Below are 16,474 nucleotides of genomic sequence, written 5' to 3' on the forward strand. Positions count from 1 at the left end.
CCACTGAAACCCCCGAGAAACTCGTTGCCAAAATTAGTGTCATTAATGTGTCTTATTAGTGTTTGCACCTCAGAGCCTCACATTCGACCACGCATTCCAAAAAATGCTAGTTCAAGCACGGCCGTCGGAACCTGCTGTTTCGAACCTGCGGGTGCTTGCCTTGAGTTTCATGCAGGAAATTGTGATTTCTGAATCTATTCTGGGGGTTCTCGGACCCGTTCTACAAATTTCCGTCGGTGCTCAAGCACCCACAGCACCCCCGACTCCGACGCCACTGAGTTCAGGTGTGTTCTACATAATCCCTTAAATTTTCTATCAAGTGTTTAAATCCCACTCTATGAGGGTGGAAAGAACCACTTCATGATAGTGCCTGACATTTCAAATCAGTGTTTTAAAAATCTCAAACTTGGTCATGAAGACGAAATTTCACAATTCCTTTTGAATTTCGGTTGCAGCCGAGTTAGAATGAACACACACAATCGATTGTTTTTTATTAAAATACAACTTATATTAAACTCGAGTTTCAATTATGGAGTCGATGACTTGAGCGACTCACTTTCTAAAAGAGAAGCACGAAAGAAATATAATAATATAAATCGAGAAAAGACTAAACGGACTAAAATGGTTTTCACCACTAGCCATAATCAGGCTCATGACCGTTCGGCGAACGCAACCTAGTGACACTGTTTCTTTCTGTTGTCCTTAAGTTTAATGTTCCTTTTCTACTAGAAATAACTCTTTACATCCTTTTCCTCAACCTCAGCAGAAAACGTACAGACATTCCAAAATAAAAGAAAATATGAAGAAAAACATTGACATGTGACGTTTTCAGAAAGCTTCTGCATCTCGTTAATGTGATCAGAACTGACTTCTCCCTTCCTTTGAATAATAATAACATGGATGGTATAATAGTATACATTAGGGGTCTTCAACTTTTTCATCCGAGGATCACATCAATAGATTCGTGAAGTTGGGCATTCCCCCTCCCTCTTGGTGACCATGCAATGAAAAATTATGGTGGTTGTAAAATTTATGACGTTCAAAAAAGAAAAACACTTCTATCTTGGAGAATAGCAAATTCCTCAACAAATTTATTCCAAGATTTCAATCCTCGAAAACTATCGACAAAACATTTTCTGATGTAATTCAGCAAATTTTTTCTTATTGCTTCTCAGTAATTAAATTTTCTGTAACAAACTCTTATTGCTTCAAAGTAGAAACTAGTCAGTAAGAAATCTGGTCAAGATTTCATATATCTGTAGATATATCAATTATATTCACACAATAGAAGAAATTTCCAAAATGAATAAGAATTACTATCATATTTTTAGATAGTGGAATGCTGATTTCATTTTTCACTAATCGGTGTTTTGGCGGGACATTAAAATGTCGTCTGCGGGTCACCAGTGGCTCGCGGGCCACGGGTTGAAGATCTCTAGTATACATGGTTGGTTAAATTCCATCCATTAGAAACTTAAATCCGGACCTTGAAATATCGGAAAAAAAAAGAGAAATAGCTCAACAATGAACTATTGTTTTTCTCCTTTACGTTCATGGTTATTTATTATGTACCTTGGACTTTTTTAGGGCACAATAAGTCATAAACAGAAGATTTATATTTTCGGTCAGTTTATTGTGGCTGATAAGAATTGAAGTAAGTAATAATTCATATATTAATTCGTAATAACTTCAAGTTTTTATGATTATCATTGTAATTTATTTAGTAAATATCAATTAGTTTGGAGACCAGGTATTGGCGAAACAATCTTTTGCTGTATTTGTAGTATGTACGTTTGGAATCAGGGCCGTAACTAGATGGGGAGCAGGCGGGTCTGGTGCCCAGGCGCTGGACCAAAGATGGCACCGAATTAACCCTTCAACTGCTCATTATTCATTACACGGGGTGTCAAAATGCGTGCTTGCCCTTGCTGACAAAGTAAATAGATGCAACCCTGTTTGGATATCAATTACCATCAAGTTTCCTAATTAATATATCAAAAAGTGATCCACAAGAGGTTATTAAAGGGAGTCCACGGAATGCAAAAATCATAAACGAAAATATAGCGAGTTGCTGTGAGGTTTTCGCGAGTGTGTGCCAATAGAAAAACACTAAGGGGTGCAACATTTCTGAATATTTAAGTTTCTATAAAACGAAATTTTCATTCACGAACTTCGCAAGTTTCAAGTGAAGAAGACATCAACAAGACCTAAAAGACATCAACATTCTGCCGGAAATTCTATTGGAACAAAAAATTAATGACTTTGACATATGCCACTTCTGTGACCGTCACACCACGGTCATCTTCTGTTACCAGGGGGGGGGGGGGCTATACAGTTTCAAAATAACAACTGCAATAATAATTAGTGACAGCTGTTTAAAACAATTTGTAATTCATATATTTTTATAATTTAACTATAGTTGACGATTTATAATATTATCTCGGCATTGATCCGCCTGACAGATTACCCGAAGGAAAATTCTAATTAATAATAATAGCATGCGAAAGAAGTTTCTATTCAAGCACACATGCCATAATATTTAGATCGAAATATTTCAATGAAAACACCTACCTCACTGTCATCGTTGTCATTGGAAACTCTTGATGAGATTCGCAACTGCAAACACGAGCAGAAACTATTCATGATCCACAACATGTTTCTTTTGGATTTCATGCGCAACACATAAAAATTCACGATAACAATAAAAAAAAAAAAAAAATACGCTACATAATTTCAATTAAATGAAGATACGGAAAAAAAGAAATGCCGGCACCACTCCATCACGACACCATGGGAAAAAGACCCGTCTTTATAAAAAAAATTTTTCTTCGACTGTGCAGGGACCTTTAACTTTCTTGTTTATTTGCAAAGATTGTCAATGGATCTTAGAGAGTGGGGTTAACCAAATTGGCAATCCAGCCTGAGATGTGTCCTCCGACCGCTACCAGAACGGCAGTCGAATGATAGAAGAACACCCTCGCCAAACACACTCACACATATACAGGGAACGATCCCTGGATTATTCCACAAAAAAAAAGAAAAGAAAAAAAAAAGCCAAACAACGTTATCAACGCGAAACACCCGCAGGTCTGACACGGGCTACTTTCTTGGCGATCATAAGGCATTTTCAACGAGGAAAAAACCCCCCACCGGTCCAGCAACCCGCGGTATTTCGATGACATCACAAATACCTATGACAGGTCGCCCAATCCGGTTAGGGCAGGAAGTGGCGTCACACGCTGGAATGCAGCCTTGTCCAGAAGGGGAATCGCTAAAGAAAAGAAAATATATACTGTATTTTAATAATAATAAAAAAAAAAAAATGTATATAAGTCTTCCTTTCTTCTTTTTTTTTTTTGTTCCTTTCTTTACCTAGGTTAGGCATTTTTACTTGATAGCAGGTGAAGCGGCAACGTAGCGGGCATAGAGTAGTAGACAGGTAGATAGATACGTAGGAAAAAAAAAGCAAGTAGGCTGACTAGAGAAGAGAACAGGCCCAGGAACCAGCAAAGCACGTGGTTTACACAATAAAAGGAAAATAATAATAATAAGATGCGGTTGCTGGCATCAGCTGACGGTCATGGTATTTGAGAAATGATGAAAATAACAAATTAGACCGAAAAATAGAATTGGTTTCATCTTGGATTTCGCATGCACTATCAGAGACACGAGGACCGGAACGTCTTAAGATACAAATTACGGTTCATTATCGTCGGGTGATTGAACTTGTGAAGCAGTACTGCTAGGATTACAGACTCTCGAAGTATGTATAAGCATTCAAACGTTGCAAAATCCCAAAAAAAGGATCTACGTCTGAAAGAGCCATTAGTTTTCTAACAGAATAGAATGGATGGACAGCGTATTCTTTAAAGTAGCCATAGTGGATATGCATATATACAGGGTGCATAGCCAACAGCTCGCAATGAGAACCGTTGATCCTAGAGGCATACTTCCAATTAGAAAAGTATCCAAATAACGTGTGGATCTCAGATAAGTCATTCATACTGCAAGGGGTTGTATAGTTAATAAAATAAAAAAAATTAACTTTTTATATGGATTGTGCTCAAAAACCAAATTAGAAAGTTGTTGCCCTATCTCCCCTCTCTTATGGCAAAAAAAAAAAATTCACGCGTTTCCAAGTGCGATATTCGCTGAAATATTTGACTTAAAAATCGAGGAAAGTTGGGGAAAAACAGCATACACACACATGATGGAAAAAACATTTTCCGTTAGTTTTTGTTTTTTCCCAACTTCTCTGTTTTTTTAATTCAAATATTTCAGCGAATATTGCATTTAGAAACGTGAAACGTGGAATGTTTTTTGTTGAGAGGCAGGGTAACAACTTTCTAATTGGGTTCTTGAACACAGGGTGTCCGTATATAAGAAGTTAATTTTTTTTATTTTAATAACTAGGGTACGAATTTTTATGATCTAAAAATCTTAAAAATATGGCAAGCATTTATGACCTAAAAATATATAAATAATACTTTATAATTTTCCCATTATATATTTCATCTCTCCTTTTTCAGTTATCGCTTCTTATCTTAATAAGTTAAGAAATAAACAAAAAATTCATCAATTTACATTTTTAATTAAAATTCTCTCACCAAATTCTAATGAATACCACGCCTACCTTATGTATAACTGTCAGTTATATAACTTAAGTTACTGTTAAGTTATATAACTTAAGTTACTGTTAAGTTATATAACTTAAGTTACTGTTAAGTTATATAACTTAAGTTACTGTTAAGTTATATAACTTAAGTTACTGTTAAGTTATATAACTTAAGTTACTGTTAAGTTATATAACTTAAGTTACTGTTAAGTTATATAACTTAAGTATTATAACTGTTCTTTTGTACGTTCTAGAATCACGCTGAATTTTATGAGATGCAGTTTCGGTTTAAAAAAAAAACTGCCATTGCTTGTTTCTTTTACAAAAATATATATTTAATAACTGTTCAATATAAATATAAAAAATATATTTAATAATAAATGTTCTTAAATATTTTAAGAAATATTTGAAGGAACTAATTGGCAATGGTTTTTTTTTTAAAAATTCGGGAAAAATTACCAGATGGACCATTACTTGAAAAAGGTTTGTCATAAGGCAGGCATCTAGTTTCTGCAATCTCGTTGATGGTTTTTCAAGCTGAACTGCAATTTTGCTGCACAATAAATCGGTTTAGTGCTTGAGCTTTTAACATGTTTAACAAAATACGACATAGTGGTGTACCATCAGTTTTTCTCCTTTTAAATCGAGCATAACTCCGGTCTACCGCCATTGGGCAATTTGCTACCGTTTTACCCTCTTTCAGAGGAAACTGAGTTGTGCTAAAGGTGTGTGTATGTCTATACCTAACTAATACCAAATAAACCTAATCGTCTGCTGCGCATCTAGTGTTGTGCTTGACGTTAGTACTGCCAACGGTATTTTTAATTGTGAGTAAAGTGCAATGCTTGAATATTTGTACAGTTGTAGGCAGGACCGCAGCAAAGACAGGGCAGGAGGGTCTGATGCCCCGGGCTATGGACCAGGAAGGGTGTCAAGTTTGCTTTTTGTTCGTTCAAAATTATGAGAAGTCACCAAAATGGGTACTTGCCCCGGGTGACAATTGCGTTTGGTTGCAGCCCTAGTTTTAGAATCTGTTGGGAGATTTTTTTTTAACGGAGAGATTGACACATATTTGTACCAGAAGCTGGAAAACAAAAGAAAACCAACTTCAGCGCCAACCACCACTTTTCAACGGGGAGAGATCGGCTTACATCGCGTTACATTTATTCCTCACAGTTGGAAACTACAGATAAAAAGTCTCGCCAGAGAGCAACAGGCATACAATGGTACAAATATTCAATCATTACACATCATCCCCTTCACTTCTGAAATATAGATGATAGCACTGAAAAATCAGACACAACACTATATACGCACTCAGACCGTTAGGTACGCACACTCACACTTCCAGCACAACTTACTTGGTTTTAAATTGTCCGTGGCGATCGACCCGTGTTGCGCTCGATTTGAAAGAAAGAAAGGCAACCACTACTGCGCAACCGGTGGGATTCGAACCCAGCTCCCCATGATGCGAATCACTCAGGATGCCCACATGACCGCAGAGCAGCTACCATCGACGCTGAAAATCTCCTCCCCAGTCCTTGAAAAATTCCATAACTTTTTATACTCTGAACATACAACTTCAGGCAGCGCCAGAATTACAGGAAGAAACTAATTGGAGCAAATACCAAACTTAAGGGAAAACTAATTATAGGGATAAAAAGAGAAAAAGAAGAGAAAAGATTTTTTCTTACTTCTCACAATATAATGCAAAAACATTGTTGTATAAGTTGGAGTTTTAAGTGACCGGGAGAGGGGGTAAAACCAAGTCTGCCCCTTATTCTGATAAAAAATCCCTGTGTTTAGGCAGCACCTCCTAGAGATAGAAAGCCTCTGCAGTCTGCTTGTGAAGTCAGTAAGTAGTCCATTTTCCCTCAGAATATTCAGAGAAAAAAATTCCCTGCTCGTGCCAGTATCATGGTTGTGAGAGAAAGAAATGATCGGGCTTAGAATTGGCGATTTCTATGCTCCACATCCAATCACTATGCGGTATTTGCGAGCCAATCAGGAATATTCTACGCCAAAATAAGAAGAAACGAAATAGGTTGCTGTGTTTCAAAATGTGGCAAACCTGCTAGGTTGTCTGAAGGACGTTTATGGCAAACGGTGGAGAGGCCTTCTATCTCTAGGAGGTGCTGGTTTAGGCCGGATGAAAATGCATTGAACGCAAAGATTTTGAGTGTCCGAATGAACAAGATCTTTCACGCGTAATTTGGCGTACCATTCAGTCTTTTCCTTTAGAAACATAGCAAGAGGATCCACCGAGAAAACGAAGTTTCTACTGAGAATGTCAGTTTTTTCCAAAAAAGAAAGAAAAGACAAGAATTTTCATTGTAAATGCATAACTGTATCACTGAAAAAAATGCATACAGATTAAAATTTTCGCTGATAAATGACCAAAAAAGAAAAAGATACATTGCTTGGAAATTCCTAAAGTATGACCGATCGCTCAAAAATTCTTAAAATATGACCAATAGCTCGAAAATGCCCAAGATATGAGTTGTCATAAAAAAAATATGACGTGCCATTTAAAAATCCAAGCCCTATAAATAACTATCAACCCCTTGCAATATGAATGATGTATGTGAGGTCCATGTTATTTGAATACTTTTCCAACTAGAAGTACGAGTATGCTTTTAGAATCAACGGTTCGTCAGTAAATTGCGGTGCAAACTGTTAGCTATGCACCCTGTATATTTTCCTCACGTGAGCTTAAGAGCATTAGGTCCAAAAAGTAAGCACTGAAATTGCAATGAAGTTCAGGATTTGATACAGCATTATTTGTGAGATTTCGCTACCGTCTTTGGAATTTGGATACAACTGATAATCAACACCAAATACCTGCATTAACTAGCATGCATGGAAGTGTCTCGATTCAACTTAAGCTCCTTCTTGAGGCATAGGCCTACTTGAGCATTGTCTGGGGTCTCGTGATGTTGGTGATAAGGCCGTGTATTTAATAGTTTCTTAGTTATCAAACCAACACTCATCAAATTTTTAAAACTGCATAGTAGATCGGTCTCGGGACCGACGAGAAGCATCTTATTCAGCTCCGCTCAACGACCAATCACACCTTTTTGTAAAGCGGTGGTCAAATCATACACCCTCTTAAAGACATTAAATCCTTGAATATTTAAGTCACGTAAATTCTAATTCGTACTGTAAATGTGGGGGGGGGGGGGAAAGACCTCAACATAACTGTTAATTTGGTTTGCTACGAACCATTAATTAGGTATGCAAATATCGCGACAATTTTATTCTTTGAAATAGACATTACACTACATTTCTTAGCTAATGGAAGAAGAACAGCAGGTGGTGAAAGTGGGTGGCATCAATGGTAAACGTCATTAACTAGAACAACGGACCATGTCGAGCAGACACGGTCACTGGACACGGGAAGTGCCAAGGTTTCGTGCATTATCATTAGATGGTGCCTCAATAAGGCAGTGGGGCAGATGTTGCTGTGAAAGCTAATAAAAAGAAAAAAAAAAAAAAGAATAACCACATCTCTTTCTCTCTCTTCCCGCACAATAGAATGATAAAATCATTCAGTCCACAATTACACTACTTCTAACTTAAAGGTAAATTTTCTAAGACTTAGAGATTTCCGTTACCTTTCTTTTTCAATTCAACATTTTGCGCAGTAAATCTTGCTCAATTCGGACATTGGAAAGACATGAAGTTCGTCAATAGTTCACGACATACTAATTGGGAGCTTTGCAGTGCTGCTCTTTTCTCGCAAGGGCAAACGGGCCACAAATTTTCAAGGCCCAAAAATTATTCAACATATTTACATTGTCATACTGTTGAGTTTTCGAATGGTGTTTGTAACATTGATGAACACTGAAGAATTGTGAAATATCTACATGCCGTAGCAAATTTCAGAAACTTTAATTTGAAAGTATTCGTGCTTCAGAAAAAGTTCGAAGCCCATTTCGCGAAGAGTCAAGACTTTGGACATTTCTACGGAATTGAATACACCGTAACAACTTTTCGAAAACGCCAAGAGGGGAATAAAAATTCGTGTTTGTCCAGGGCCCAAACTTGTGAGAAAAGGGCCTTGGAGCTTTATTAATTTCAGTTGTCCTCAAACTTCCAATGTTGAGATATGCTCAGGTCTCAGTAATAAAATTTGGAGCTTAAACAATGTTGATTGCCATTGTAAAGTGGAGGGCTAAAATGAAGCTTGGCAGATTTTTAAAAGCACTGTTTTGAATACCCGGAGTTTTATCCAAATGATGGTACAACTTCAAACACCCGCAGAATCAAATTAATACAATTCAATTATAAAATATTTCAAATTAATTCAATTCAAATTATCATCTGATTTGAAAAAAATCACAGCTATTCGGCTTTTAATCCGTTTTGATCGAATAATGTATAGGTAGAAAGAGATAAATCTCAAGTTTCACGCAGTTGCCGACAAGTAACGCTAACGCTCTTCCTTCGGCCGCCATTTCAGTGTTTGTCAAGATGGCAACTGCACAACAGGAATCGTTTTGTGTTCTAAGCTTCGCGGAGTGCGAGTCTGTAACAACTGTTCATCGTGCTTTTCGTCGAATATACCCTGGTGTTGAATTTCCTACCGCTCAGAGCATTAGGCGATGGTATAAACAATTCCGAGAGTCGGGTTGTTTATATTTATTTATTTATAAACTCACACAACAGGCATATGCCCAATTACAGTGGAGTGAAGAAAAAATTAAAAAACAAACACATAAACACACACACACACACAGCACGTTGCAATACAGAAAGGCAAAGAATAATACAAATAATAACGGCACAATAATAATAACGTAAATGAATATAATACAAATAATACCATATGTGTGTACAAAAAAGGAGAAAAAAAATGTTAAAAAAGCACATGAGAAACTTCCACACCTCAGGAAGTGGAAAAGAGGAGAATTTTCCAACACGTTAGTTCGGTACGGTGGGACATACAAGAGATTTCAGTTACGAAGATTGATGCTATTACAGTGAAAACTGATTTGCGCTAAAATGTTTGGTTCATCATTTTGTCTGTGTAAAGGGAAATCTCCTGGCCGTCCCCGCATGTCAGACGAAAATGTGGAGCGCATCCGACAATTTCGTACGTAGTCCACAGAAATCCACTCGCAGTGGATGCAAACACGCTCGCAAAACTTGAGGACGAATGTGACTACCGTATAGATATATGCCGTGCATCCCAAGGTGGACATATTGAGCACCTTTAATTTGGTTAGTAAGAAACTTTATGATTAGCCATGTAATATAAAATTAATCTTAAGTGTCTATGTGTTCAATATTTTTCGTAATATACGCATTTCAAATCGGGTGATTCTTTTTGAAACACCCTGTATTTCGGTGTTCAAAGAGCTAATGAAGCGAAAATAACTATACTCATTATAACTTTAGAAGACAGCTAAACTTCAACAATTAAATTATTATACAATTAGGAAAAGCAAATTTTTTATAACAATGATGGAAAAACAAATTTTTTATAACAATGATGGAAAAACAAATTTTTTATAACAATGATGGAAAAACAAATTTTTTATAACAATGATGGAAAAACAAATTTTTTATAACGATGGAAAAACAAAAGCCTACTGAAGGAGAAATAAATTATAAAATTTTTTTCCTGATTAATAAAGTCAATCGTCGACATTGTATTACAGCAATAGAGTTTCAAAATTCTTAGAAAAATAATTGATTCTAAGGCCAAAATAACAATATAAAAGTTTTATACAAGTTCTTTTATAAAATTTGAAAAATGTAACCTGTAATGTAAAAATGTAACTTGAAAATGTATTGGCTGTTTTCTTGTAAAAAGGTTTTGTAAAAGAATTTTTATGAAATTTTTATAGTGTATCCTGGCCTTAGCCCAAAGCTCCCGGGGAATATATTATCCACAGCGCATTAGATAACAGAGGGCAAATGTTCGTCTTGAAAGTAGCTTCTTTGATACTAAGAGTTTGCGTGGGTAGAGCAACATGAATAAGAAGTAATGGTTCGCGTAAGTTAAATTGCTGTGCCTTCAAGCATGGTCATCAAGTGACCTCTAGCTGCAGCACAGAGAATATTTTTACTCAAGCTTGTTTCTCACTGGCAATTTTTTACCACTATCCCACACCAACCCCCACGCATTTTAGAAATTAATAGGTTTTAGTGATTTAAAAAAAATTCAAATTTTATGCCTAAAAATACATAAATATAGATTCAGAAATACTCGAAAGAGGAACACAATTATTTTCTAAAAATTCTGTACCTCGGATATTAACTCTAATTAAAATTTTGATAGGAAACAAAATGATGGAAATTAGTTTCGGTTTCAGATTATCAAAACTTTTTATTTTATTCAGAATAAAAACTGTCTCCATTGATATAGTATATTTCTCATTATCATCACGATTAATCTTACTTAAATTATTGTTATGAATAAAGTTTCAATTATTGCCACTCGGGGGATTTCTACAGCTCTAAAATAACGGAGTAAATTATACCTTAATATTGAATATTTTCTGTCCATAGTGCAATTAATTCACAAAATGTCACATGCTGTTGATAGTAATCTGGGAATTCATGAATAATTTTTAGTTTTAGATTCTTTGCATGATCACTTTTTTTTGAAAATTTACAAAAAAAAACCAATAAAATATTTCTTAAATTTCTCGCGGAGGCTTCCTATATCGTTCGTAAGATTACTGAGGTAAAGCCGATAAAATTTATTTTATGACATGAAATGAATTTTTAAAGAAGTGCATTAATAAAACGAAGTTTCACTTTATCAAGTTGATGAATATGAAGTATTTTTTTTTTGAACCAAATTATATTGAAATTAAATTTGTTTTTAATTTTTTTAATTCATGCACTTTTTTGACAAAAATTGAAGCGAGATCAAAATAGGTTTTCATCAAAAATAGGGGTAGACTTTAAATATATATTGTATAAAAATATTCCTACAAAATTTTAAAAATTTTTGTGCAATGTTTCTTTTTTTAATTTTACGACAACTTCTAAAACTGAGATTTGAGAAAATTACGTTCAGAATGCTTCTCTTAAAATTTTTATACCTTTTAACTATTTTTTTTTTTTTCAACCTAACTCAGACTGACATGCAGATTTTGCATTCGATTCCCAGTGAAGTAGTGCAACTTTTAACGTCATTCCTTACTAATCTAATTTTTAAAGCTCCAAGGGTGATTTCCAAAGAGTGCATCGTGGCTTTCAGGAGCGTTATCAATTCTGTAAAGGGAATTGCGTTGAGTCAAGGGTATTGATATACGCCTACCATTGGTTAGAGTTTATGCGATACAATTATTATTTCAGAGCGGTTCAATTATTATTATGACAGAGCGGAAAAGTGCCAAATGTTTTAGAATCGCATCGCACGCAGGAGCCACATCAGTGAAAGACTCCGTGATAAAACATGAAACTGGTCAGCTTGAAAGTGAACATTTCTTTTCGATGTGTGAAAAACCTTGAATCGTTCACTTGAAGTGTCGCACATGGACAGTAGAAGCGATATCTTAAAATTAGCACCCATATATAGCTTTTATTGCTGAACATTTTCGGTGAAGAAAAATGCGCATAAACGCCGCATTGGTACGAGAACCGTATGCCTCGAAGTAGATATTTTAAACGCGTAAATGCAGTGGTGCTTCTTGCAAAATTACCGTATTCTCTTGAGTTATAGTCCTTAGAAACTAATGGTAATTTTTTAATTGAAAACATTGTTAAGCCAGAGTTTAATCTTGTGATAATTCTGAGACTAATTCTAATTCTAAAGATTAGATTAAAGAGATAAATTTAAATTATGTGTGGTAATTTTAAATTATAAAGTAAAAATTCATGCATTGCAGGGTTCAAAATGGTCCTCATAATCCGTTCATTTACCATGTCTACAATTTATCGAAGATAAAACAGAAAGGAGATTACAAGATTGCAAGGTTATTTGCGAAAAATAACCACGTGAAAAATATATTTTTAAGAACACATTCTGAGTTTGTCTCATTTTGAAGGAGAAAATTGGGTTTCTATCCTAATATCGGAAATTGAAATCTTTCAACAAAATATATTCAATGCTAGTACATTTCCGTATACAAGAAGAGGAAAAACTAATAGATTTTTATGAAATTCTAAAAAAATGACACGGAGAGATAGAAAATGAAAGGGTGAAGGGTAAAGTTTCATAATAGAAGGCATGTAGAAGATGTATTACGTAACTCACCATCTTCAAAATACGCATGATTGATTCGGTTATCGAATCCATGAAGTTATAAAACTCCGGACCACACAATTTGGAGACCTTCATGAACGCTCGTTTGATGATGACCATCACACAAGAGGATAAACGAATTATAAAAGAAAAGGACACCAAGGAAAAGGGGAAAGACCTTCTTCTAACATCACCACCATCACCGTCAGAAAACCAACCACGCGATCTGTATCATTTTCATTTCTTTACCCAACTGGGAATGAGAAAAAAAAAAAAAAAACCCAAAAAAAAAAACTACTACAAGATGGCTTGGCTGAATAATGATAGGGCAAGAAGTGAGTGAGCTGAGGATTCTCAGGCAATTGGCCTGACTGCTGCGGCTGCTGGATATGACCTCAGCAAAAGGATGAGCTTTTGGCTCGCTCGCGGGTTAACGGTAGATTGGTTGGTTAAATGCTTTCCTCTCATTCGCAAAACACTAAAGTCCGGTTTACCCTGTTCTGTTGCTTCTGATAGTCGTTCTTCCCCCCAAAAAGAGAGGTGCCAAAGAAACAAAATCAAAACTATTTTTTTTTTCGTATGGCAAGGCCACTTGAAGGCTGACTGCCATTGTCAAAAGAATATATATATATACATATATATATAAATTTTGAGGTTTTCCTTTCCTTATCTTTTGAAAAAAAAATCAAAATTACTCGCCAATGAAATTGAAGGATGTTTAGTAGATCAGATCGAAGAGGATAAGTAACAATTTTCTTGAAAATAGATCAATTTTCAACCGACATAAAACAGAAATATAAATCCGACTGAAAAGTATGTTTTTAGTTTCGTTTTCATTCATGTTTGATGATGGTAGTATTTCGATGAATTTTACATTTATTTTTTAATTAGAAATACCAATAATACCAATTAGTGTACATTCTCCCTTGGAAGAAGCTAACAACTGCTGAATTATAATTAATTGATTCAATTAATATCTGAGTATCTTCCTCAAGGAAGTAAAATTCAGAGAGATTCACGAAACGAATGAATGTCATACTCCATAAAAGTTGAATAATATGTTTTTGAATAGAACGAATAAGGTTATGATGAAGGCTTCATTAAAAATTGAATTTTCGCCGTGGAAAGTATTGTTGCATTGGTAGGAGTAGTAGTTATTAGTAGTAAAAAAAGAGTTTATAACGAGAGCTCATTATATATATCACGAGGAAAATTGTTATAACGGACTCTGGTTATAAACTAATATCAGTTTTTTTGCTCCGTCACGTTGTAAATTGTTGAGAATTGTTACTTAATTGTTGTGTTACAACATTCAGTAAGTCTAGAACCAGAAAACCAGGGATAACCTTGAAATCCAAGCACCATACGACCTCAAAGTAAGCAGCCCGTCACTTTATTATTTTTTAAAATCGAAACACTTTTATGATAATTGTCACAAATTAAATGGGATAATTTTCGTAAATACGACACTCAAAAGGAAATATCCTCCGTTTAATTTCGGCTAATTATTGTGCTGACACCTGATCCTGCTGCTGTTATTTCTGACGACTTCCGAAGAATTGAAGACATATAGACACCACTGACTGACCGCAATATCAAGAAGGTCGAATGGTACTCCACCCATAAGGTGTCGAAACCATTGTATATAAAATAATTCTATCATTCTTTTACTAGAGTCGTATATTTACTGATTTAATAACAACAGATATTCTCAACATACGTTGATATAGCAATCAATAGTTAATAGAGCAGGTAAAAATGTGAATACAGTAAAAAAAGTTTATAACGAGAGCTCATTATCACGAGGAAAATTGTCGTTATAACGGACTGGTTATAAACTAACATCAGATTTTTTTTGCTCCGTTACGTTGTAAATTGTTGAGAATTGCTATTTTATCTGCATGAAAAGATCTTTACAGTGAAAACTCACTACAACGATACTCGATATAACGATATAATATATTCTCTCTCGATATAACGATATTTTTTCAAGTCTTGTTTGAAAATGTCTATACTCTAATGTTAAACTGCTTACTCTCGATATAACGATAATCACTCTACAACGATATTATTTCTTAGTCCGCAACGTATCGTTATAAAGTTTCATCGTATTTCGTTCTAATATTAGTGAATGAATAGTCCTGAAAATTATTTTTTTGTCTCACAACAGTTGATTCTCTTTCTCACGAAAGTTCTGAACATTTTTTCATAGAATTTCGTTAGTATTAAAGCGATTTAGTCGACCAACTGTGTGTGTGAATGAGTATAATTCTTAATTATTAATATCTGCCCAATTTTAATCATGGCTTTATAGACCTGTTAATATATTTGGGGCTGTTCAAGTATTACGTAAGCAAGTTTTTAGCCATTTTTGACCCCCCCCCCCTGCTAGCAAAAGTCAGCAAAACTAACCCCCTCACCCCTTTTCAGCAAAATTTCGTCATCACTGCCCCCTACCTCCTAACGCATATTGGTGGGATCAGAAACGTACGCGGGAGGGGGGCATAGGGGGCTCGTGCGCCTCCCTCCCCCCAGAAGGAAAAAAAATTATTTTTTAATGCAAAAAAATATTTAAAAAAAAATTAAAATTTCGAAAGAAAATACCTTTATATGTTATTATAATCCATTTCTATTAATTTCAATGCTATTTGAAGGGTAAGAACTCAGAATTTCTCTTTTAAGAAATTCATTGCGACCCACCCTTTAAGCCATACATGGTAAACCCTTCACCCGCAGACCAAATGTAGCCCTGAAGGTTATCTGCTGTGGCTTGTCCCCCCCCCCCCCCCCGAAACCTAATTTTGTAAAAATGAACTAAGCGGCACATTTACAAATCGCTTAAATGACCTGTGTCACAATTCTAGAGCATTTAAGTGGCCCGTGGCACATTTTCAGATCACTGAGAGGTAGGCCTCAAAGATCACTTTTACATTCAAAGATCACCTAAGTAACCCGCGACACAGTTACAGAACACTTAAACGATCCGTGGCAGATTTAGAGATCCCTTGAGTGACATGTGGCACAGTTTTAGAGCACTTAAGCGGCCCCCAGTGCGTTCTACATATCACTCAGTTACCCGCGGAACATTCCCAGATTACTTAAGTGATCCGTGGCATAATTACGGATCACTTGAGTGATGCGTGCCACAGTTCCAGAGCACTTAAGCGGCCCGGAAACATTTCCAGAGCACTCGAAGGATCGTGAAATGTTTCACGGATCATTAAAGTGGCTCTGTAGGGAATGACTTATCAACGGGTAGAATGTTAGTTCAGGTGCCCAATAACTATCGAAAGGTTTTTTTCCGTTTTTGGCGCACCGAATAAGATGCCATTAAAAATATTTCATAAAGGGTGGTTGATGACGTGAGCATTATCCAAACCCCCCTCGCCCCTTGTCATCAAAAGTCAGCAAATCGGAAACCCCCCATCGATGCTGACGTAATACTTGAATGACCCCTTCCCGCTAATCGGATAAGTTTTTCTAGCACAATTTGCCATCACGACTTTAAACTATAAGTTAACGAGCTTTTTAAGTCAATTGTAATTAAATAAGCAAAGGCAGAGTGACCGTGTCATTCACTGGGAGAGACTAAAGTCTAATAAAATCGTCACATATCTCGTGTGTGTGGTGGGAAAACCAGAATACAGGAGGGTAAA

At 35.7% G+C, this 16,474-nt stretch overlaps 1 protein-coding gene across 5 annotated transcripts in view; it reads right to left on the minus strand.

The window, feature by feature from the left end:
- Nucleotides 1-16,474, minus strand: part of LOC149065528 (tight junction protein ZO-3-like) — a 238,325-nt gene that overhangs the window by 162,254 nt on the left and 59,597 nt on the right. The window contains exon 1 of one of the 5 annotated variants that reach the window (XM_089253418.1): nt 12,831-13,030. The exons of 3 other annotated variants lie outside the window; for them this stretch is intronic. In XM_089253418.1, the coding sequence (XP_089109544.1) occupies nt 12,831-12,938 (108 nt within the window). In that variant the 5' untranslated portion in view covers nt 12,939-13,030. Of the gene's footprint in view, nt 1-2,571; nt 3,095-12,830; nt 13,031-16,474 lie in introns of those variants that run through there. One more of the 5 variants, XM_089253419.1, reaches the window with a different exon arrangement.

Source organism: Pholcus phalangioides, unplaced genomic scaffold (genome assembly GCF_987345545.1).
Source record: "Pholcus phalangioides strain wild (caught in Gottingen) unplaced genomic scaffold, Ppha-v1.0 ptg000039l_1, whole genome shotgun sequence".
NCBI classification, from domain to species: Eukaryota; Metazoa; Arthropoda; class Arachnida; order Araneae; family Pholcidae; genus Pholcus; species Pholcus phalangioides.